General features: G+C 33.3%; 1 protein-coding gene across 10 annotated transcripts in view; it reads left to right on the plus strand.

Moving 5' to 3' along the window:
• PCLO (piccolo presynaptic cytomatrix protein) overlaps positions 1-24,528 on the plus strand; it is a 426,447-nt gene that overhangs the window by 274,485 nt on the left and 127,434 nt on the right. For all 10 annotated transcript variants that reach the window (XR_015248050.1, XR_015248051.1, XM_086696804.1 and 7 more), the window contains exons 8-9: positions 3,869-4,005; positions 10,263-10,353. Coding sequence is in view for 8 of the 10 variants with exons in the window: in XM_086696804.1 (XP_086552930.1) it covers positions 3,869-4,005; positions 10,263-10,353 (228 nt within the window). In the remaining 2 variants the exon portion in view is untranslated. The remainder of the gene's footprint in view (positions 1-3,868; positions 4,006-10,262; positions 10,354-24,528) is intronic.

The raw sequence follows: 24,528 nt of genomic DNA on the forward strand, positions 1-24,528 counted from the left end.
ATAAAGCACACTCTTCGTATATTTTTTGTTTAGTCAATTGTTTGACTCTCTCTAGTTAAACAAGGTTATGATATTATGTGGAAACAGTTTCTTTCGCTACTTTTCTGACAGTCCACATTTTACACACGTTATATGCATATAAAACAATTGTGCAGAAGAATATGAAGATTCTTCAATAAACATATTGGTAAAATAACAAGATAAAACAAAAATTCCAACAGGTTTACAGCATAACTAAACACGTAAGGCTGCGTGTGTACATTGAGCATATATTTGACAGGATTTGACAAGTTCATTTATTCATCATGGAGTTTTGTCAACATAGTGCCAGACATGTAAGTGTATCTAGATGTTCCAAAATGTGCTTGTTTACATACAACCCTATAAAAATAACCAAATGTTTTATTTCACATTTATATGTTTGGATGATATATACTCATAGTCATCAAGGGCTGTATGAAAAACATTATCTTCATAAAGTAGATGATGAGACATCATGCTGCATACAAAATTAGGAAATGTATAAGATGATATCAAAGAAATAATTAAAATTAAATGTCAATGAAATTACACAACTAAACTAAAATGTATTTAAAAATAAGACAAGAAATTTAGTTAGAAAGAACATGCTTATACAGAATTAGATAAAGGACAACTATAACAAATTGAATTACATATGTAACATTATGTGTGTGAATTATAGTGATTATCTTTGAAAATTGTATGTTTTAAAATGTTAGTTATTTTCTTTGCTTTTTAAATCACATGAACATATTAACTCTTCTTCTGGTAAAGTGATGACCAGCTTTTCTTTTGAAATCTTGGATTCCTTGGGTAAGGGAAAAATTAGAGAATATTTTTCCTAATTACATAACTCATTTGTGAACTAATGAAATATCAGGGATTTTTAAATAAATTTTTACCAAACATATGCTATATCTGTAATTCAATGATGCGAAGATCACTTTGAGAAGTGTTAACATTCATTCTAACAGGCTGTTTAGTATTGAGTAGACAAAAGCAAATTTAATTGATTTCAAATTGTTGTGTGCTTTCCTTGAATTCAATTAAACTCTAGGTTATAGACTCTAAGAATATTTTTTCAAATGTGTTTTATATGACTTTGGTTAATTTTGAAGTAGCTCACTTGAGATAAAATCTAGATAAGCATCATTTGCGTTGCTTAATATGTAAGGCCATTAGCTTGAAGTCCACAGTTTGACGTGTGTGCGTGGTTGATTATGTGCAGGGCACAATTGCCTTTGCTTTGGAGCGGATTTGGAGGGAAGCTAAGCTCAAAGCAGTCAAGTATATTTATCTCTACAATACAGATATTTTCATGAAAACATTCTTTCAAAGTATACTCCAAGCCAAAAATAAATAATAAAGCATTAATATAAGTGTCTTTTAAAAATGTTTTTTTTAACCTATGTTTGATACTGAATATAATTGAACTATTCATATAACGGTTGGCTGTGAATAATGCTAGACCCCCAAATAGCTTACTTTTAGTTTACATTTAAGATTGCAAGAAAATATCATCAGTTGAAAACAAGGAGATATTAATTTGTAGCAAATTATTTAAATTCATTTGGAAATTACTTTTTATAAAATTTAATTTTTAAAGTGCAGATCTACCATGGAAGATCAGACGATTGGAGTTGGAAACAACTAGCATTTATGTCCAATTAGCTATAAATTATGAAGAAAAAATACAATTTAAAAGTAGGTTCATTTCTTTGGTTGCACTTGATTGATCTATAAATTGTCATGCAAAGTATGACAGATATCCCAACTTAGTTACATATTGAGTCAGTGTAAGGAACAGTAGACAACCAAAGTAGGTAATCAGAAATAAATTGACAAAATTTGAATCAGGTTGAGATTCTGCTTTATTGGCATAGACATAGTCAAGGAAACATGATTTAAAGGATTGTGTCTCAAATACAATTAATGAAGTTATATATTCAAGTGAAATCGTATACTACATCATCTAAGATACTCATTTATTAAAATCAGCTAGATTTTTTTCATGAGAAATATATAGGAATATGTAAGAAGTAAGATAAGATAACTATTAGTGTGGTTGGGGATAATCTAGTGTATAGAGACCAATGATTAACTTATAATTTTGTTTGGTATTTGCTTATCAAATGACTCTTATATTAAATATTTTTTTCATAAGTTTAGTTTTTTAGTGTAAAATTAAAACTATTAAAAACCATAGTATTATCAAGGAATTTGTGAGTAAAGTTTGTATAACTGCTAATGAAGCTCAAGGGCCAAATTAATATTTATTTTTTAATGTTTGTATAATAATTAGGACATTTAACTTCTTTCTTTAGTTGATGATTAATATTTCTATTTAATTCATCTCCCAAACACGTGTTGTATTTTATGGCATTTAGAAGGCATTGTTTTAGTGTTGAGAGAGGGGAAAAGAGAAAAAGCCTTATCCTCAAGCAGCTTAGAACCTCCTATTAGAGATCAGACAAGCACATATACAGCCACATACCAGGTATGTAACATTGGATTTCCTCAAATTGAAGACTGACTAAATTATGACACATCATCAGTCATCATACTTATTGAGGGTAAATGCTATGGTTAATCACAGGAGGTGACCACGGGACCCCGATCACAGGAGGTCTGGAGGTGAGTAGTGGTATATATGCTATTGGGTTGCCAATCCTACCAGCAAAGATGTAATGGAAATTGGGGGAAAAAAAAGTGTTGAGAAGTTTTTGAAGAGAGGACAATCAAGGATGTAGACAGAAAAAGGAAACTATGAGGAGTTGGGAGAACTCAAAAGTACAGCATTGTAGATGCTAGAATTTATAGAAAGCCTAAGTTTATAGCACCATCAACGAATCTTTCAGCGCGAGAACTTGAGAAAGACTGTTCCATCTGCCATTTAGGAAACAACAGTGTATTTCCAGATACCCTTTTACAAAGTAGGGATCTTTTTGCAAAGAATAAAACTTTAAATGAAGTCAGATTCTATGTATTAGGTAAAATGGGACTTGGGGGCACCAAATAATAGCTTTAAAAGACCGTGGAATTACCAAGAACTGAATGGGCTGAAAAATTTAAAATAATTATGTACTTAAATGTGGTTGCATTTCAAAAAGTATTTTAAGATGTCAAGTTTTGCCACATTATAAATATAGAAAGCAGTCAATCAGCTCTTCAGTCGAATTCCTAAATCTGTGACTGCATGGAAAATAATTATTTAATTTTAATAAAAAATTGTAAATATATTTTAATAGTAGGCTACCAGGTGAGTATGGCACACATGTTCCTAACAGTAGTGTCTGGGATCCTCTTAGAAATAAATGTTTCATTTATTTATTGAATGTCATAGAAATACCATGTTTTCAAAAACATTCGCTTGGTTTTCAAAGCCAGAAGCCACATAGTAGTGGTTGATACAATAGTGGGAAAGTGACAGAATCTTCTGTACTGAAGGAAGACATTTTCCTTAGATGTTAGCGATAGGTGGAGGTAGTGGGGGAGAGGTGAGAAAGTAGAAACTAAAGGGTTGAGGTTGAATAAAATCACTTCTGAGGCATACTCACTTGTTCACTGATTCAGTCACTATCAAAATTTCTTCTCATTTAAAATTTTATTTTATTTTCCTCTGAGAGTTTGAACAGGTGTGTACATTATTTTTTTTCTAAGTTACTCCATGGTACAAAATTTTTATCATAGTGTTGGAAATGATTTTTCTCATCCTACTGGGAGTTGTATTTGAAATGCATGAATGGCTAACAAGTCTGGAGCATGTTGGTACTTCAGAGCATCTTCTGTCCTCTATCATCTGTATTAGTTGTGGTTGCAATGTTTGATATTTCCTTGGTCTCCAAAGCCTATCATCTGCGTCGTGAAGAAACAGATTGGTTTGACAAACCCAGGGAGTCTCGTTTGGAAAATGGACATGGTCTGGATCGCAAACTGCCAGAAAGATTGGTCCACTCTAGACCACTTAGTCAACATCAAGAGCAAGTAAGTTCTGTATTGAGCAATCTCTTTTAGATTTATCCCCCACTGCAATTAAAAAAAAAAAAAATATGCCATCAATCAATCAAGCAATCATCCTAGAATGGTCTCAGTATCATTTATCCTAAAATGCGTGGGACTTCGGTCAGTCTTCATAAAAAAAATTGTTTTTCCAGTAACTTAAAGTACTAAGTACCTTATTGAATCACCCATTGACTTTGCAGCAGTGACTGGGCAATTTAAGTGATTCAATCCTCCAAAAGATAATTAAGTTTGTACAACCTACCCAACACTGGTATACAAGGAGAATACATGTAGCTCCTAAAGAACTTACGGAATATGGGTAAAATTTGTGTGGATAATTTCAGTGCTTTCCAATAACAGTGTGTTCAGGTGTTAAGAAATATAGCAATTAAGGGAGTGGACCAAACCAGGTCAGCTGGGACAGGGAAAGCTTCACTTAGGAAAGAGGAGAATTTATATTTTAGAGTCTATTATATGGACATATTTGTTTTATATTATCTTTGTATTTTATCATCAGAAAAACGCATAAAGTAGATAATATTCATTAATATCTATTTATAGATGGAATTAAACTTAGAGATAAACTTCACCATTAGATAAATATGATACCAAAATGCATGGCCATATTCACTTTAGAACCAATGAGGTGATGTTTGTATGAATTTTGAGAGACACTTAGGAGATCAACATTTGGATAAATTGAAGGAGACTCCTGTGTTAAGCCCAATGGTTTTAAATCGATTCCCTTAAGAGACAGATATTTTCAGACTGTGTACCCATAATCATTGAAATACCCACAGAAGAACCAGTTGACTTATTTCATATACATTATTAATTCCTAAACCATCTTGTCAGATTAGTGATTCTTTGATATAGAAGACAATTATTTTGAATGGCAAAGGTAAACCATATGAACTTACTGTACCTTACTTCAATGTTTGTTACATTAAAGTATAAAAAAGATGACTTTGCCCATATACGTACTATTGAAAAGATAATATCTATACTCAAATTTTACTTCTTCCAAAGCAATTTCAGTTTTCATGGATAAATTTCTTGCTGCTAGATAGGACTTCTGGATCTCCAAATTTTGTTCTGTTTGGTTTTATATATATTTTCTAGAAATCTTGGGATTCTTCTTTCTATATTATAAATATTCTTTTACTGTTTCTGATATCTTTGATAAGATTTGGCTTAGATCCATCTCTCACCCACCTCTCCTCTGGTAACCATGGATGAGTTGATGGGTCAAACAGGATAAGGGCATTAAGGAACACACTTACTGTAAATAAATAAGTATGTAAATAAATATTTTTAAGAAAGGTTTTGTGTTAGGATTGTGTTTACCTCTATATACATGTCTATATACTTCCATTTCTTTCTACTTCATTAAAATGTATCAGGTAATTGACGTATACTTTTCTTAGCTTACCTTGTTATTATTAAAATTGTATATATAGCTGGAGTTCAATCTCACCAAATAGAACAGGTTGGAGAGCAAGAAAAATTAATAAACTCATTCTGAACATGTTTATGACATATAAACTTAACTCTTTTTATCTGCAGTTATGAAAATAATCTGTCAGCTGAAACTAACTTCTTGAATATATTTTACTATGAGTTTCTCTCTTATAATGACTTACTTTTTATATCTTCCCTGTCTCATTTGTTTCTTTGAAGTTTAGTATTTCCCGCAAACCTACATCAGATCACTGAAAGCACAAATCCTTTAAAGAAATCTTAATAAGATGAAATATATAAACTACAGAGCTAGAAAATAACTTCTATATAATTATTTCCCAACACTACTATTTCCATGAATGCTTCGAATAGTCTTGCCCAACTAATTTATTCAACCAATATTCTTGGAGTATACATTTTAACGTAATCTATGTCCACCTCAAGTCTATTGTATGTAGATGAAACATTAATAACCCTAGTAGTACTGTTTAATTTTAATTTTCTGTTACTAACATCTGCCTATTTATGATTTAAATGCACTGAGGACATAATGCATTCTGTTTAAACAAAATATATTTATAAACCCATACAATGCCAAAATTAAGCAGAGAGAGTATATTTAAGAATCATTTCATGAATTTCTTACTGTTTTTTATAAAGTAGAAAATGTGAGGGTCTTTGTTAGAATTATTTATAGGTAAATGTAATAAAGTAATGTGTATTTTTTTGTTAAAAGTTATTTTTTTACATTTATAGATTTATTACATTTTTAAAAATTTATTTCATTATTTTGAAAGAGAGAGAGAGCACAAGAGAGGGAGAGAGAGCATGGGCAGGGTAGGGGCAGAGAGAAATGGAGAGAGAATCCCAAGCAGGCTCTGCACCGTCAGTACAGAGCCAGACATGGGGCTCAAACTCATGAACTGTGAGATCATGACGTTGGCCGAAATCAAGAGTTGGATGCTTAACTGACTCAGCCACCAAGGCACCCCAGTTTATTGCATTTTTTAATTTTGATGTCTAACATACAAATGAAAACCTACATATGTAGTTACCAAAACCGCAAATATACAGAATTATAAACTATTTATAAAGTGCACAGCCATATAATCAATATACAGACCAAGGAAGGGAAAGTTGTCTGCCCCCCAGATACCATTTTGTGCCTTTTCCAGATTATAATCTTCAACCTCCTCCAAACAAGTAACAAGTATGTAACAAAGTAACAAATAGTGTGACACTAATTGCTTTGATTTCCTTATAGTTTTTTCTCCACAGAAGTTACATAGAACACAACATATGCTTCGATTACATTTGCATAAAGTACAAAATTAATGTGTTTTGGCTTTAATATTTATCTTCAAATACTCTTTGTCATTAAGTCACCATAACTGTATTTTGGTCTAGAGAGAATAACCCAATGGCATTCTCATTTTATTCATTTGTTTGCATCTGTAATCATAAAAAGGTAATATTGAGCTCTTGGTACTAATAAAGCTGAATGCTTGTATTTGGCAACGTATGCATAACAAGAATCTATACCCATAAAATGCTCTGGAGGCGAAGTAATAAACCCAGACTGACTAGTGCAAAATGAATTTTTCTGCTTTTTTAAAAATATCTTATGTAAAAATTCAAGAGACACCCAGAAAACTTTTTCTGAATGTTTATTAAACTCAAAATCATATGATTATTTAAATATATATATATTTAAATATATATATATATACTTTGAATATATATAAATATATATATATACTTTGTATATATATGTAAATATATATATACTTTGTATATATATGTAAATATATATACTTTGAATATATATATATAAATATATATACTTTGTGTGTGTATATATATATATACATACATATACATATATATATATACATATATATATATATATATATACACACATATACACTTTGAAAGGAAACAAATATGGATTTTCCTTCTTTACCTCATCTCAAAATAGGGCTAATAGCCCTCACAGGGTGAGTATAAAGGTCAGCACTTCCTGACTAATGCCAGCTGCCTCCACGTTCTGCACTAATACACGTGTCTTCTGCAGTCCTCATGCAACTGCAATATTGAGGTACATTAAACTCTTCTGCGGAAGCCACCCTCCCTTACATTCGGGGCCTTTGGATGTCTTGTTCCCTCTCCCTGAGTACTCTATCTCTTCTCCTTCCTTGTCGAACTCTACTCATCAGTTAGGTCTCCATGTCCTGTCTTATAAGAAGACTTCTCTCACACCACCACCACCTCACAAATTGGGGCAAGTGTTCTTCCCTTGTGCTCCAATGGTTTTGCAGGCATTATGTCACAGGCTGAGAGCTCCCAGAGAGCAGGGGCTCTCGATTCCATACACCACAGGGCCTAGCACAGTCCTTGGAACACAAGAAGGATGCTTTCATCCCTGCAGCTCGCATGCATGGTGCTTAAGAGAGGGAAAGGATGAATGTCTCTGTGAATAGCAGATATGTTAATGCAAGTGTTGTCATTTCATAAGTTTGAAGGCTCAGTTATTCATGAGAATATGTGTAGGAAGGAAGAATTATCCTTTTGCTGGGAGGCATAAAGATGATAGTTCTTTCAGTGCAGAATCACCAAAAGACAAGGCCAGAGACCAGACTCTGAGGGAGAGGTGTGGGCAGTGCTTCACATCTTGCTCCTACTCCTATTTGACAGAAGCAACATGTGCCCTGAAACTCCATCTCCTGGGGAACTCTGAACACTCACCTGCAGTGCTTAGGGAAAAGCTAAGATTCAACTAGTTCATACATGGGAGATAGATACCACTGCTTTTCTACACATTTTTGGTCACATTGATCATAATTATGGCAGTTTTATGTTTTTGATTTATTAAGTGAGTTTGTGGTGCTGTTAGAGACAGTCTCTGAAACTATATGAGGTGTTAGGAGATGTTCTGAAAGCAACATTTTATAGAAATGAAGATGCTAACATCCCCTCTACTAACATCATCATAGGTACAATTTAGAAGGTGATCATTGTTAGCTGATAAAATTCTGGGGAAAATTTTGGAAAATCCTACCTGTCTCCTAGCTGTGCAAGAAATGCATTGAGATTACATCCAACTCTCCCTAGTCTAGAGATTTGGAAAGAGTAACAAAAGGTGAAAATGTGTCTTCCTACTTTATTTTTGACCAAGTGGAAAACGTGACTTTTTAAGATGGTTGCTAAATAAAACATGAAATTAAAGAAATTTAAAATAAAGTGAAATAATACCAGTTTTGCTTATCTACAGTATCAAACCAAGATTCATGTATATCTAATAGTTGTAGAATTTTCAATGCACATGGTTTAATTTTTAGTAAAAAAAAAATGAAGATCTTTAAATGTGGATTGAGGGAAGTGAAAGAACAGAAGTAGAAAGAGAAAAGATGAAGGGTGGGGGGAGTAAGAAAGGCAGAGGAGAGAAGTTAAGAGTGAAGAAGAAAGGAGAGAGAGGTAGACAGACACTGACACAGAGGAAACAAGACAGGAAGAAAAAAGGAAAATGTATAGACTCTTTTTTCCATGAAAATAAATGAGGTTTTCTTTTTTAAATGTTTTTAATTTATTCTTAGAGAAAGAGAGAGAGAGCGAGCACATGAGCAGGGGAAGGGACAGAGAAAGAGGAGAGAGAGTCCCAAGCAGGTTCCTGCTGTCAGCACAGAACCCGACATGGAACTCCCTCTCAGGAACGATGAGATCATGACCAGAGCCAAAATCAAGGACTGTTGCTTAAGTGACTGAGCCACCCAGTTCCCCCAATAAATAAGGTTTTCATTAGTTTACAAAGTTATGCTAGTATGCATTACTTAGGTTAACTGATTATACTTACCATAATAGGTTTATAATCTTGCAGACAACATTTCAGTTTTACTTTGAAGAAATCATATACTATTCCTGGACTCCACAGGATTCTGCTGTTGTTTGGGGAATGTTTTCTGTTCATCAGAAACCTGATTAAGCTTATTCTTTCCTAAAGAGAATAAAAGCAAAAGGCTATAATTTAACCTTGCAGTTTTTCAATGCATATGTTACTTTTAATATGTAAAATTCTAGCGATAGAATTCTAACATTCTTACATCTGGATTTACACATTAAAACCACTCGAGTATTCAAAGACCCTTCCTCACAAAGTCAACCTCTCTTGAGTTCTAAATTCTATTTAATATTTTGGTTCAGTACTCTCACACACTTCTTCTTTTTTTGTTAATGTTTATTTGTTAATTTTGAGAGAGTACATGTGTGTGCTCAGCCAGGGAAGAGGGTTGGGGGTTGGTGCAGAGAGAGGAGAGTGAGAATCCCAAGCAGGCTCCGTGCTGTCAGTTCAGAGCCCCACGTGGGACTCATCTCATGAATCGATCCATGAGATCAAGAGTCAGAAGCTTAACTGAGCCACTCAGGCACTTCTTAAACTTCTTTAGTAGACTTAATTTTGTTTGTAATTTCATTCACATTTTTCCAAGGTGATAGAAGATTTCATCCTAATAAAATCCTATTAAGGCAGATATGAGCAAATATTTCACTGTTTTTATCTTTCATTATTTCACAAATCTCATTTAGAAGCCAAGTTCCATAAAACAGAAAACACAAGTTTGCAATCACTAATTTGTTTGGTTTCAGAAATCTCATTTTGCCAAGGGGAAACAGATAATGAAATCTTTTATTAACTAAACCAACACACTTAAAAACCAAGTCTAATCCTGTATATTACACTTTGTCTTTAAACATTGATTTTTCACCTTATCACATATATGTCTTAGATTATACAGATGAACGGGAAGACTGTGCACTACATCTTTCCTCACGCAAGGATAAAAATAACAAGAGACTCTAAGGATCACACGGTTTCAGGTAAGGGAAATCAAATGACCTACTTTTTTATTTTAATATGAGACTGGGGCATGTATTTGGATTTCAGCTTAGATGGCTTCCCAAATTTTAGAAGACACTGCTTTTTATGTCAAAGATTGTGTTTTGGGAGAATTTCCAAAACTAAGCAGACTATGCACTTGAACATAAAAGATTGTAACGGCACAGTCATTAATATGACACGTTACTGATTGGTACGTCTTTAGGTCATTTTTTTTCATTAATTGCATTTTCAAAACATACATGGCATTATAATACTCCATGATTATTTCCCTATTGAGCAAAATGGTGACTGGTTTTAGAACTGTAAAACATTCTTTTACAGGAAATAGGGAACTGCCTCTGATTCTTCTAAGGAATAAATCCCCCTCTGCCTTGTCACTTTGAACATTATCAATTTCCTGAGTTTTTGTTTGTTTGCTTGTTCGTGTTCTTATGTAAACCAAGGCTTAGGACACATTTCTAAAGGTTTTTATTTTGAAATAATGTTAGATTCCTACAAAATCCTGGGCCCCCCAGAAAATATTACAGTCACTTCTTCTGCCCGTCCTTTACCTAGTTTCCCTAATGTTAACATCTACCTAATCACAATAAGATATCGAAACCAGAAAGTTAACATTAATATGATGCTATTAAAATATCTACAAGCCTTATCTAGTTTTTGAGTTTCCCTTCTGACCCACTAAATTCTTTTTTTTTTTTTTTTCTTTTTTTCTGGTCCAAGATCCAATCCAGATTCCAAATTGCCTTTAGTTGTCATGCTTCCTTCATCTCCCCCGGTGTGGTAGTTTTGCATTCGTGTTTCATGACCTAGATGCTTCTGAAAGATGATGGAAGTTTTATGTCACAAATTTAAAATTTTTGTTTAAATCTTTGAGACTAAATATAAATTCTGTCAAAGTTAATGACTTTTTGAAAGATGAACAGTACCTATATTCTCCCTCAAGTATATTCCTTGTGTATATAGACACTGTACATCAACAAAATATTCATAAATATAGATGTTCATATATACATATATATAAGTATATGTATAGGTGATATATCTAACATGGTATATGTGCTGGAGGGTTTTTTTTTTCTCTTTAAGGACTGATATAAAAAAGGACAAAAACAGGTATTTTTTTATCAGTTCACTTGCTATTGTTCCTTGCACATTTTAGACCATGGAGCATGTGGATGTGGAACAGGTTTTACTTGGAGCAACTTTACTCTCTTTATTTTCATAGAGAATGAATCGATTAGGAATCTAATGTTGTTTCCTTTTAATGTTGGTAATTTTTCTCCTATCAGAGACAGATAATTTAAACTTCCATAGTTTCACTGCATACACACAGTATTTTAAGTAGTGATGAAAGTCCCAAGGGTGAGTTTTAAAATCCATGGGCTCTGTGGATTGGAATAATTACTGTGGAATAACTCTATGGAATAGTTACTTCTGCAGACTATTTCAGTTCCCTCCAGCTCATAGAGCAAAACAACATAGTGCTTCCCAGCAATGCCAAAATTTTTTCCACTGCCAGCAACAGAAATCTTCAAACTGGTTTACTAAATCATCAAAACTCTATATCAATGTATCTTTTTTCTAGCCATATTCTTACTTTTATGCTGTATTAATCATTCCCTCAACCTTAGTATTTGTCTTTTGTAACTCATTGTTTTAATTTGCTTTCCTTTACCACAAGTAGGAAAAAAAGCTTTAAATATAAAAAAGAAATAATAACGGTTGATATCTCGTTGTAAATATTCTAGTCTGAAAGCTAAATTCGGTTTCCTCTGTATATAGATTTTAAGAAATGAGAAGCAAGAATCATTGTTTTGAACAATACACTTACTAGTATAGTGTATCGTCTCTCTGCATGCGCCTTTTCCTTTTGATATTTACCTAATACGAAAGGAAAAATATTTTCCCCATTCTATTTCCCTGCATTAATTACTACTGAATATATTTTCCACGTGTCCTTGGATAGAATGATCTCATAGTAAATTAAATGTTCTGAAACAACTCGTTTTGTTTTTAAGTAAGTCCTCAGTACCTCAAAGGGATTTAAGTACAGGTATATGTACAGCTGGAGTGAGAAATGACTTCTTTAGCAAACAATGCCCAGAAGGTCTAAGCCAGTGGCAGGCAAGCCCTTAGGCAGAGCATTTGTGCCAGTCAGAGAGGCTAATCTCTCTGCTTGCTGTTTGCCACTCAACCAAAAGCCTGTTTTGCTTGACTAAGCCTTTGGTGATATTAAGGATTTGCTGTCATTTTTTAGCTATGTTGTACCATTTTTACGTTAATGTTAAGGGCATATTTTTTTTGAGATACATACTAAAATGTCTCCAGAAGAAACAATATTTGGGATTTCTTTCAAAATTAGTTGCATGGAGAATGATGAAAGAATAGATGAAAAATATTGACTGTGGTTTGGTAATGGTTGGAGCTAGAAGACTGACCACCCTGGGTTTTATTATTGGCCTCCAGTATTTGTTTTATGTGCATGCAGTTTTCCATAATAAAAAAAAATGTTAAGTTTCTGTTTGTTTTTCATATTTAGAGAAAAAGAGCAATGGCCAGTAGCTTCATCAGTGGTGAAAAAGCTATCTAAACTAACAATTTAAATGCCTTTATAAATAAGATGAGGTTGTAAGCAAGAAAAGAGTGAAGAGAACAGTAGTGTATCTGTTCTCCCTAACAGAGGGCCAAATGGCCATGAGTGCATTTTCATCTTGGTTATAGAAACTCATTGAAAGTAGAAGTACTGTGTATCTTCTATAAGAGTTTAATAAACCATTCTAACTGGAAGTAGCATTAAAATATTTTATAAGAATTATACAAAACAGGTATACCTCATAAAAAGAGAAAATATATTTTTATTTTTTGTAATAAAAAATAACGTCAAAATAGGAGACCAGAATAGAAAGTGTATGGGGTTTTTTGTTTTGTTTTGTTTTGTTTTGTTTTTTTTCATTGTTTCTCCCGTGTGTTTCCCAAAGTATGAGCAGGAAACTCTCATGGTTCCCAAGATTCTTTCATGAAATCCACAAAGTCAAAACTATTTTCATAGTAAATTCTGAGAAACACTTGCCTTTGCACTCTCATTTCCTTGTGAATATGCAGTAGAGTTTTTTCTAGAGGTTACATGATGTGTGCATCACAACAGACCATATACAGAGCAAATATGAGAATTTACCTGTATTCCAGTTAGCTCAATATTAGGCATATTTGTAATAATGTAAAGCAATACCACCCATCTCTTAAGTGTCCCATTTTTAAAATACAGTCATTTTTTACCAAAAATGTCATTATTTTAACATAGAATGAGTTTATTAGTTTACATTCATTAATGTTTTAAACTCTCACTTTTAATTTATAAAACAGAAAATATATAGAGCTGGAATTTATAGGACCAAAATCTCTTTGAGGTCCTCAGTAATATCAAAGAGTATAAATGGCTCATTAAAACCAAAATGTTTGAGAACCATTACTCTAACGATATTTATATAGATTTTAAAATATTATAAATAAGTTTTTGTTCTTCCTATAAAAACTCATGCAACATAAAACATTTTGAAAATGTTTTTATATCTCATGTTAGATACACTTTTAGTTATTTGTTAATATTTACTGATAGAACACCCCTGGTGTGATTTACATTGTGTTCATTGCAAGGGTAATAGAATGAATACAACACAGACTATTATCTAAAATGTTCTCATAATTTGGTAGTAAAATCTGAAATGCAAGTAATTATTACAATAGAATTTTAGGAACAACTGAGACAAAGTCATGGAATTTATAAAACTTTTATTGTTCATACCTATACATACATATATGTGTGTCCACACATGTATATATATGCATCATTATTTATATTTTTGTGATGTTTGCACAGAGAAATACATGCATACAATCTTCTATTAAATGATCTGTAATTTTTAGAAAATAGATCCTTTATTAACTGTAAACTTCAAAGATATAGGTGCTGATCAACAACTGTATAATGGTTTTGAAAGTCTTTATTCAGCCAAACACAAGGCAACAAAATGAAGAGAATAGATAGTGAATTTTAGAAGAAAGACCTGAGTTAGAGTTCAACTCTATTGCTTATTTAAATTTTGAGAATAAATTTGCTCATCTGTAAAATAAGACCAACTCTATGTGTCTCACATAATTTCAAATGAACCCAGCACAAAATCCTGTACTTACTATACACTCAACAAATGTTATTTCCCCTTCTCTTAGAAATTATCAGGAAAAAAAAGGAGAAAATGTAACGCTAAAGAAATGAGTCTGTCTTTTTTATTTAAAGCCATCTTATGGCTCTAGAAACACAGCTGTTTCAAACAAGCCAAAGAAATTCTTCTGATTTCAAAAAAGATAATTTGCTTATGTATAGTTCCATAATGGATTGGCTACATCTGCACGGCTAGAAAGACTAATTAGCAAGTGTACTAGTGAAGAACACTAAATATGTTTAGGTTCAAAAGACAGCAGTATCTTCAGTGAAAATCGTGGCTCATCTTCTATTCTTCGTTAGTCTACCATCTTTATGAGCTTTTAGAAACAAGAGACAAATGTAACAGGTCTCCTTGGATCTGAGATGGTAGCAATACCAAATATGGATAGCTTTTTTATTATTATTTAAACGCTTTAATAAGGCATAATTTATGTAAGTGTACACATTGTAAGTGTGTACACATTTGTAAGTGTACAAATGCACAAGTGTACAAATCAATTACTTTTAGTGTATTTCGGGAGTGTTGTGACCGTCACCACAGTCTTGTGTTAGAACATTTCAGTCATTACAAAAAGTTCCCTTGAGCCGGCTAGCAATATCCACCTTCAACGCTCCAGCCACAGGCAGGAGATTTACATTCAGTATCTAAGTTTGCCCTTTCTGGGCATTTCATGTAAATTGAATCATATACTATGCAGTTTTGGTGTCTGGCTCCTTTCACTTACCAACATTTTGCAGTTTATCTATTTTATCACATGTATCAGTCGTTTGATCTTTCTATAGCTAAATAGCATTGCATTGTTTGGATATTCTCCCTTTTTTTTTTATCCATTGAATTTTTCCCAGTTTCAAATATTTGCATACAAGTTTGAGTTTAACCATATGATATTTTTTTAATGGTTTCCTAGAAGAGGAATTGTTGGGTTCTATGGTAAGTTTCTTTTTAACTATTCAAGAAACTGGCAAATCGTTTTCCAAAATGAATGTACCATACTATGTTCTTGCCAGCAACATCTGAGGGTTCCACGTTCTCCATGTCATTGCCAACACTTGATAATGTTTACCTTTCGGGGTGGGTGTGGATAAGAACTCTTTGTTTTAACTTCCGATTTCCTAATGACCTGTGGTATTGAGCATATTTCAGGTGGTTATAAACAATGCCTGTCTCTTCTTTGGTGAAATGTCTGTTCACATACTGTACTCATTTGGGTTGTTTGTCTTCTTACTGAGTTGTATGAATTCTTTATATATTTTATGAATTCCATTTTAGTGGAATTAAATTTATCAATATGTTTTTTCCTGTACCGACCAGGCTGAGCTCTTGACAGAGTATTAAGAACTATCCCAAGGTCACAAAGATTTTTCTCTTATTTTTTTATACCAGAAGCATTATACATTTAGCTTTATGACCTATTTTGTGTTGATTTTGGTATATGGTGTGAGGCAGAAGTCCACGTTCTTTTTTTTTTTTTTTTTTTTGAAGCATAAATGGATATCTATTTGTGTAAGTACCTTAAAGAAAATCCCCCCATTGAATAGCTTTGGCACATTTTGTCAAAAACAATCACCATTAATACCAGGATTTATTTTTGGTTTCTCAGTTCTATTCTCTTTGACTATGTGACTAACTGTTATTTCACCACTAGTATACTTTATTGTTTATTACTGTGTTTTATTAAGTTTTGGACTCTGGTAATATAAGTCCCCCTTTTCAAAATTGTTTTGGCTATTGTAGATCTTTTTAATTTTAATAATATTTTAGTATCAGCCTGCTGGGATTATGATAGGGGTTGCACTGAAATTATAGATCAATTTGGAGAGAACTGCTATATATTTCATTGAGCCATTTCATCCATGAACATGTAATATTTCTTCATTTACTTGGATCTCCTCTAATATTTTTCAGTAAAGTTTTATAGTTTTCGGTGTAGAAGACTAGCATTTCTTTTGTTGAATATGTCCCAATTATTTTATTGTTTTTGTTGCTCTTATAAATGGTGTTATTTCTTAATTTCAATTTTGGACTATTCATTGCAGTTTTATAGAAATACAATTTATTTTTGTATATTGACCTTTTATCTTATAATCTCACTAATGTTGTTTTTAGTTCTATTAGTTTTCTTGTGTGGAATCCTTGAGATTTTCTGAGGATGCAAGTTCATGTCATCTGCAAATAAAGACAGCTTTATTTCTTCCTTTCCCAACTAGAATAGTTAATTGATTTTTTTTCTTTATTGCACTTGCTAAAACTTTGTGTACAGTGTTGAACAGAATAGTGAGAGCAGACATCCTTGCTTTGTTCCTCAAGAATATTGACAACTGATTGTAATGAGAAATCAGGGACTCTGCCCTATCCCTGCCATAGAGTTCCTTCCTCGCCTCCCCTTTGTTAATACTTACTGGAAGAGATTTTTTGGCCTAACATTTTAAAAAGCTGATCAGAAGTGTTTAAGAATAGCTTTAAAAGCCAACACAGCTAGTTAAACTTAATTTTATGTTTTTTTCAAATAATAGTGGATTACAGAGACGAGAGTTACAAGAGAAAGTGTAACTGTCACTCCAAGAACATGTATGTTCCATCCTAACTGCTGGAACTTGAACAGATTCTACAAGGTGGGCCTTGACACAGAAATGTCTCCTTTCCAATTCAGGAGAATTTCCTCACTTTTATTCTCATTTTAAGAGTATAGTTATATATGACACAGTTTCTCATTTTAAGAGTGCAATTATATATGATACAGTTTCTCATTGTAAGCCTCTCAAATTATTTTTAGGGATAAACTGAGTATAAACTTATAGAAGTGAAATGTAGATCAGCTGGAATCTCTTCTAAAATCACAATTTCTTTCTGGTAAATTTTAATGAAAGCTTGCATTCATTTTCCCAGTAACAAAGGAATGCTTCTTTTCAAGGCCAGTTCCACATGAAAATAATCACTCCTCCTGATATCTATAAGGATAAATATTGCTTGTGCAATTCTGTTCTTGCTAAGGAAGTACTTTGCTTCTAACTGGAGATAGGTTAGCACAATTTCTATGCATCTTTAATAAGATTAAGTTTAAAGGCATTAATGATTGATGCCATGAGGTGAGTGTGAAGACATTCCAGATATTTAACCTCCAGGAGAGGAGGACAAATGGTAATGTTAATGTGAAATTTAAGGTTGTAAATCCAAAATGTATGAATTGGCCATGGAAAATTGGGCAATAAGAAATGAGATTCATTGAAAAGAATAAGGATTTATACTGATCTCCTGGAATATCTTCTTGACAAATAGAGTAATGAGAAAAAGTATATAGAAAGAACAAAGATGTAGAAATAGTCATGGGAAAAAAAATAGGCTCCAATCTTAAGTTCTTTACATGCTGGACAACCTAGGTAAGTGTCTAAATTTCCTTCATCTTAGCTTCGTTGTCCTGAAACGTTATGGATAGTACATAACATAAAAAGTGGTGGAAATATTTTCTTTTTTTTTTTTTTTTCTTTTTAAATGTTTTTATTTATTTTTGGGAGACAGAGACAGAACATGAGCAGGAGAGGGGCGGAGAGAGGGAGACACAAAACCTGAAGTAGGCTCCAGACTCTGAGCTATCAGCACAGAGCCTAACGCGGGCCTCAAACTTGTGAATCTTGAGATCATGACCTGAGACCAATTCTGACACTTAACTGACTGAGCCACCCAGGCACCCCAGAAATAATTTTTAATATAAAAAAAGTGTAAGACACATAGACAAAATTCTTGAAATGTTAGTTGTTTCTATTTGCCTCTATCTCTGAAGATGATACTAAAGAGTTTGAGAATAATCAAATAATGTATTAAATATAAAACAATATCGGCATGGCATACAGAAACCAAACAGAATTCATCACTTCAAAGTCATATATTTTGAGACATCTGATAGTTAAAAGTTCAACATATCTGATGTAGTAGAACATTGGCTGAAAATAAGAGCAGCTCTCTTTTTGTTTAAAGCACAATCTCACTGGAATGTTGGACTGTTCATAGCTGGTCACCTAGCAACGTGTAACATTCCTTGTCCTTTCCAGGTAGTAGTAACAATGTTTAAAATAGAGAAATGAAAATAACCAAACAAATTGTATTATTTCACTCTTTAATGGAAAGTATCTCCTGATAGATACTGGAAAATAGAAGCTGTTGAACTACCTCGAACATTTTCTTCACCAATAGCAAATTGATTTGGATGAGAACAGGTTTAGACTATAGCGAAATAATACTCTGGACACCTAGATTTTATTTATATGTCTAAAGTGACTCATCAAATTCAGAACTTTTCTCACCTAATCAGTTTCTCAGTTCTTCCCCCAAATAGTAGTAATTATAACAATTATTATGCTACCAGGCTTGTAGGAACTTTGTTCTTTATAGAGTTGCATAGCAAGATAGGAGTGTTAATCCAAGTACTTATTCATTTAACAGCAGTATATGCAGTTCATATTTGTATATAGATGTGAAAATACAAACATTATTAAAACTGTAATGCTGGGGCGCCTGGGTGGCGCAGTCGGTTAAGCGTCCGACTTCAGCCAGGTCACGATCTCGCGGTCCGTGAGTTCGAGCCCCGCGTCAGGCTCTGGGCTGATGGCTCAGAGCCTGGAGCCTGTTTCCGATTCTGTGTCTTCCTCTCTCTCTGCCCCTCCCCCGTTCATGCTCTGTCTCTCTCTGTCCCAAAAATAAATAAACGTTGAAAAAAAAAATTAAAAAAAAAAAAAAAACTGTAATGCTAAAAAAGTAACAATTTCATCTTTGTGATATATGATAAAGATATAAGCATGGCATCAACTTTTATGCATCAGTAGAAAAATAAAAATTATCGTAGACGAAACAAAACATCAAGTGATCAATTTAATCAATCCCAGCTACAGATTAAATGGTATGCTATCATCTGTGGCCACCTAAGCCAAAACATTTCCTCTCCTTAGTCTTGACTGAGAAATGTTGGTTCCCAACACATTTCCTCTATCCTGATGGTTTCTTCTCTTAAAAGCCTAATTGCAATCCTTCCCATCACTCTCCTCTCTACAACTGAACAGGGTAAAGAGGTGTTGGGTGTGCTGCTCTCAAATCCATCCCTTCTGATTCTAAACCAGGTGCTAACCAGGCAGGAGATGCGTTGCTGGTCACTTACTTGGACTTCCTTCTAGCTTTTCCATATTACCAGGTGTTGCCATGAGCATTCAGCCTGGCAAAGCCTCATTTTCCTCATGTATAAACAGAGGGGGCTTTGTTTTTTTCTTTTTATTTTAAGATCCACTGGGATGATGTAATTTTAAGGCATTTTCTAAGAATAGAATAGAATACAATTATATTGTTGTTAACACTCTTATCATTGATGCATTAGACTGACTTGGGGAAAAATGTGTATTTTAGTATTTATCCATTCAATATTCATTCAGTTATATATTGAGTGTTGCCTAGATACTGTATGCTTACTACACATTCTACACCAGAATCTAAGATTTGCAGAACTGAGCTCTTCCTCTGTTTATGCAGGAAAAAAAGGTGATTTTTTGCCCTATCTTCCCTTTCATTCCTACCTTCTGTTATTGCTCAGTCACTGTGGTAACTACTATAAGCACAAATGTCTCCCAAGTTTTGCTACCAGGATAATGTCCATATATATTGTGTGCACAGAAAACCACTTTTATCTTTGTATTTTCTATTGACATGTAACAAATTACCACAAATTTAATGACTTAAAACAGCACACATGGGGCGCCTGGGTGGCGCAGTCGGTTGGGCGTCCGACTTCAGCCAGGTCACGATCTCGCACTCCGTGAGTTCGAGCCCCGCGTCGGGCTCTGGGCTGATGGCTCAGAGCCTGGAGCCTGTTTCCGATTCTGTGTCTCCCTCTCTCTCTCTGCCCCTCCCCCGTTCATGCTCGGTCTCTCTCTGTCCCAAAAGTAAATAAACGTTGAAAAAAAAAAAAAAAAAAAAAACAGCACACATTTAGTATCTCACAGTTTTCTTGGGTCAAGACATCCAGGCACAGCTTAACTGGAATCTCTGGTCAGGATCTCAGAATGCTGCAGTCTACGTGTTGGCAAGATGCATTCTGTTCTGGAACTTGGGGATAGTCTTTCAAGCCAGCGAGCGCAGTTATTGGCACAATTCAGTTTCTCCCGTTATGGGACTAGGCTCCCCTTTGCTCCCTGGCTGTCAGCCAAGCCACTCTCAGCAACTAGAGACTCTTGAGCATCTTGCCCTGTGGTTCCCTCTGTTACCCTCTCACACATGGCAGGTTCCTTCTTCAGGGCCAGCAGAAAACTGTCGTCTTAATGGGCTAAGGGAATAAAATCATGGTAGTGACTATCGCATTACCTTCGTCAGCTCCTACTGGTTAGAACCAAGTCACATGTTCCTCCTACATTCAAAGTGACTTATTGGGAGTCAAGATAGAATATGTCTTCCACAATCTTATAGTATCTCCAGAAGTACAGAAGGAACACTTATTCATAAGTATTTAATTACAATAGTATTCTTCTTCCTACTTACCTTTTATTAAATAAAACTGGCACTTATTTTGGAAAGGTCATCATAGCATTACAGTATTATGAGTTTAAACTATTTTATTTCCACCAATAGTGATAGGGTTACATGAGTGTCTCCCAATACAACAATTTTCTTTAACATACATAGTAAATGACCCCGCTCCCAGTCCTAGGCTGTCATCCTAAGATCAGTATCTAAACAAGTAAGCATTAAGGCCATATCTATAAATTGACCCAATCTTCTAATTTTGTAACATCCAATTTCATATCAAATAATTACTTCATTTTGGAAGTACTGCTAAATGAACTAAGTTTTTTTATTTCCTTTTATGGAAGTATCATGCAAACCCCCTCAGATTTTACTTTTATGATTATAATTTTGCATTTGCCTTATATAAGCTAAAATAAAGAAAACAATCCACGTGTTATTGAATGAACAAAACATGATTTTTGTAGTGTGGCAGTCCTGGGAAATTTTCTTGGTGGACATTATTTTTGAAGTATTTCAGGAAGAGGAAACCCTATGTATCCTTAATAAAATCAGTATACAAAATATCTTTTATTTGAAAGATGTTAAACAAAGCCAGACTGCCGATATCTTTTGATATTTATTTGTGACTTTTTTGCATATATATAATGTTTTATATGTACATGTGTGTATATATATATGGAACATTGTGTGTGTGTGTGTGTGTGTGTGTGTGTGTGTGTGTGTGTGTCTTTGTTATGTCCCATGACAATGGCCATTTCAGTCATGGGGCAATTCAATGGGGGGGCCCATCTCCTCTACTGTGATGTGAGTATGAATAGCCTTTTATACTTGCTTTGTGTAACATTTTTATCTTAATATTAACTCACATTACATTAGAAAAGACAAATGTGAACTTTTGTTGATGGAAATGTGACAAAGAATGTTCTCTTTGAATCTTTCATATATGTAAAGGATATATATTTAAAACTAGAAAAAAGGATACTATACAACAATTGGCTGTGTTAGAAAAAGCTAATGGGAATAGTTGAGTTTGTAATTTGTAGACTGAGGTTTAGAGTCAGATTAGATTTTGTATTAATGTGGTGCTTCCATTTTGATGCTGCTGGACACAGTCAAGTAGGGATTGCTGTTAAGGCAATTTATATGTGTTGTATTTGTAGGAATGTTTTTCTCATAAAGTACAAAAATTAGTAAAGATAAAGGAAAATGGTGAAGTAATGAAATATTCTTTAGGTCTTTAGACTCAAGTATAAGTTCATTAATGTAGCATTTGGTAAGACACAAAAGGGAAATTACTGTGTTTTTAATATGTTAGTTTATTTTCCTAAATATTTACATAGATAATTTATAACAGAAATTAGCAGGTGAAAGAATATAAAAATAAACTTTCATAGCCTCACTCAGGAGTATAATTAATGTGTAAACTATAAAAATAGAGTCGATTAAACTATCCTTTGGAAACTTTTCCATTATCCTTAGTACTTCATTAACACTAATATTTATATAGATAATCTTTCTTCTTCTTCAGCCCAATGAATGGGATGACTAAATTGCAATACATCATTATCCTGTGATAACTTTATTGTGAATAATTAAACTCCGTTGATTTAAAGACTACTATTAATAAGATAGTGTGTTCACTTACAAGATTTTGCTTTTCCTTGTTGCTTAGATGTAGTATGTGGTTTTGTCAAAATGAACCAAGGATTTTAATTTTGTCTAAACTTAATGGTCTAATAATTGTAATACAATATTTTCATATAACATTTTAAAATGAAAATAATAACTTTCTTTTTAATACTTTAAAATACCAGAACTTTTAATGTAACATGTTAATAAACCGATAAAGGTTAAACTAGATTTAAACTTTAAATTTAAATCCAAATATAAAGATTTTTCCTTAATATGCTCATTTTATTTTATACACAGCTTATTTTATTTGTGTTTTATTTCAACTTTTTTGATGTACCATGGACTTATAAATTTGTGAGATATTTAAAGTGCACACTGTGGTGATTTGATTTACGTATATATTGTGAAAAGATCCCCCCCCCCCCATCTAGTTAAGACATCCATCACCTCAGGTATTTATATTTTGGTGTGTAAAAACACTTAACTTCTTCTCTCTTAGTAAATTTCACTTGTACAGTATAGTGTTAAAACCATAGTCACAATGTTTTATATTAGATCTTCAGAACTTTTCCATCTCAGAGCCCCTGGCAACCACTTTTCCACTCTCTGTTTCTATAAGTTTGAATTTTTTTCTCACACGTATATGTGATACTGTGCGATATTTGTCTTTGTTTGTCTGGTTTATTTCACTGAGCTTAATGTCCTCAGGGTCTATCCCCATTGTCCCAAATGGCAGGATTTTCTTTATTCTCAAGGCTGAATAATATTCCGTGTGTTTGTGTGTGTGTGTGTGCGCGCGCGTGTGTATGTATGTGTGTGTGTGTATCTCACATCTTCTTTATCCAGTCATCTGTCACTAAATACTTAAGTTGTTTTCATATCTTGGCTATTGTGAATAGTGCTATAATGAACATGAATACAGATATCTCTTTGATAGCCCATTTCATATCCTTCCGATATATACTTAGAACTGGGATCACTGGATCATAGGATAATTCTATTTTTAATATTTGGGGAAACTCCATACAGTTTTCTATAGTGACTGTCACCAATTTACATTCCCTTGAGCAAGTACACCAGGGTTCTCTTTTCTCCACATCTTTGTCAACACTTGTTATCTCTTGTTTTTTTGATGATAGCTATTCTGCCAGATGTGTGGTATTATCTCATTTTGGTTTTGATTTGCATTTCCCAGATGATTCATGATGTTGAGCACCCTTTCAAGTACCTTTTGGCCATTTGTATATCTTTTTGGAAAAAATGTCTACTTAGTTTCTCTGCATATTTTTAAATCAGATTGTTTATTTGTTTGCTGCTAAGTTGTATGAGTTCTATATATATGAGTTTTTATGTTTTTATATTAACCCCTTATCAGGAATGTGATTTGTAAATAGTCTTTCCTATTCTATAGGTTGACTTTCATTTTGATGGTATCTCATGAATCCTTTAATCTATTTTCACTCTTTTTCATTCTTTTTTCTCATTGCTCCTCTCAGGTGACTTTTACTGCCCTGTTTTCAAGTTAACCCATCTTTTCTCTACTTCTCTGGTCTGATAGTAAACCCTTCTATGAATTTTGCAGTTCATATATTTTATTCTTTAGTTCTCTGATTTCTCTTTGATACTTTGTTATATATTCTGTTTGTTGAAATTTTCACTTTGTTCATGTATTGTTCTCCTAACTTCATTGAACATCATTATTTTGAACTTTTTAAATAAATAACTTTCCTCCATTTCATTAAGGTCCTTTTCTGAAATTTTATCTAGTTCTCTTTTTTGGAACACATTTCTCTGTTT

The sequence above is a fragment of the Puma concolor genome, chromosome A2 (assembly GCF_028749965.1).
Source record: "Puma concolor isolate L17-30 chromosome A2, mPumCon1.1.hap2, whole genome shotgun sequence".
Taxonomy (NCBI): domain Eukaryota; kingdom Metazoa; phylum Chordata; class Mammalia; order Carnivora; family Felidae; genus Puma; species Puma concolor.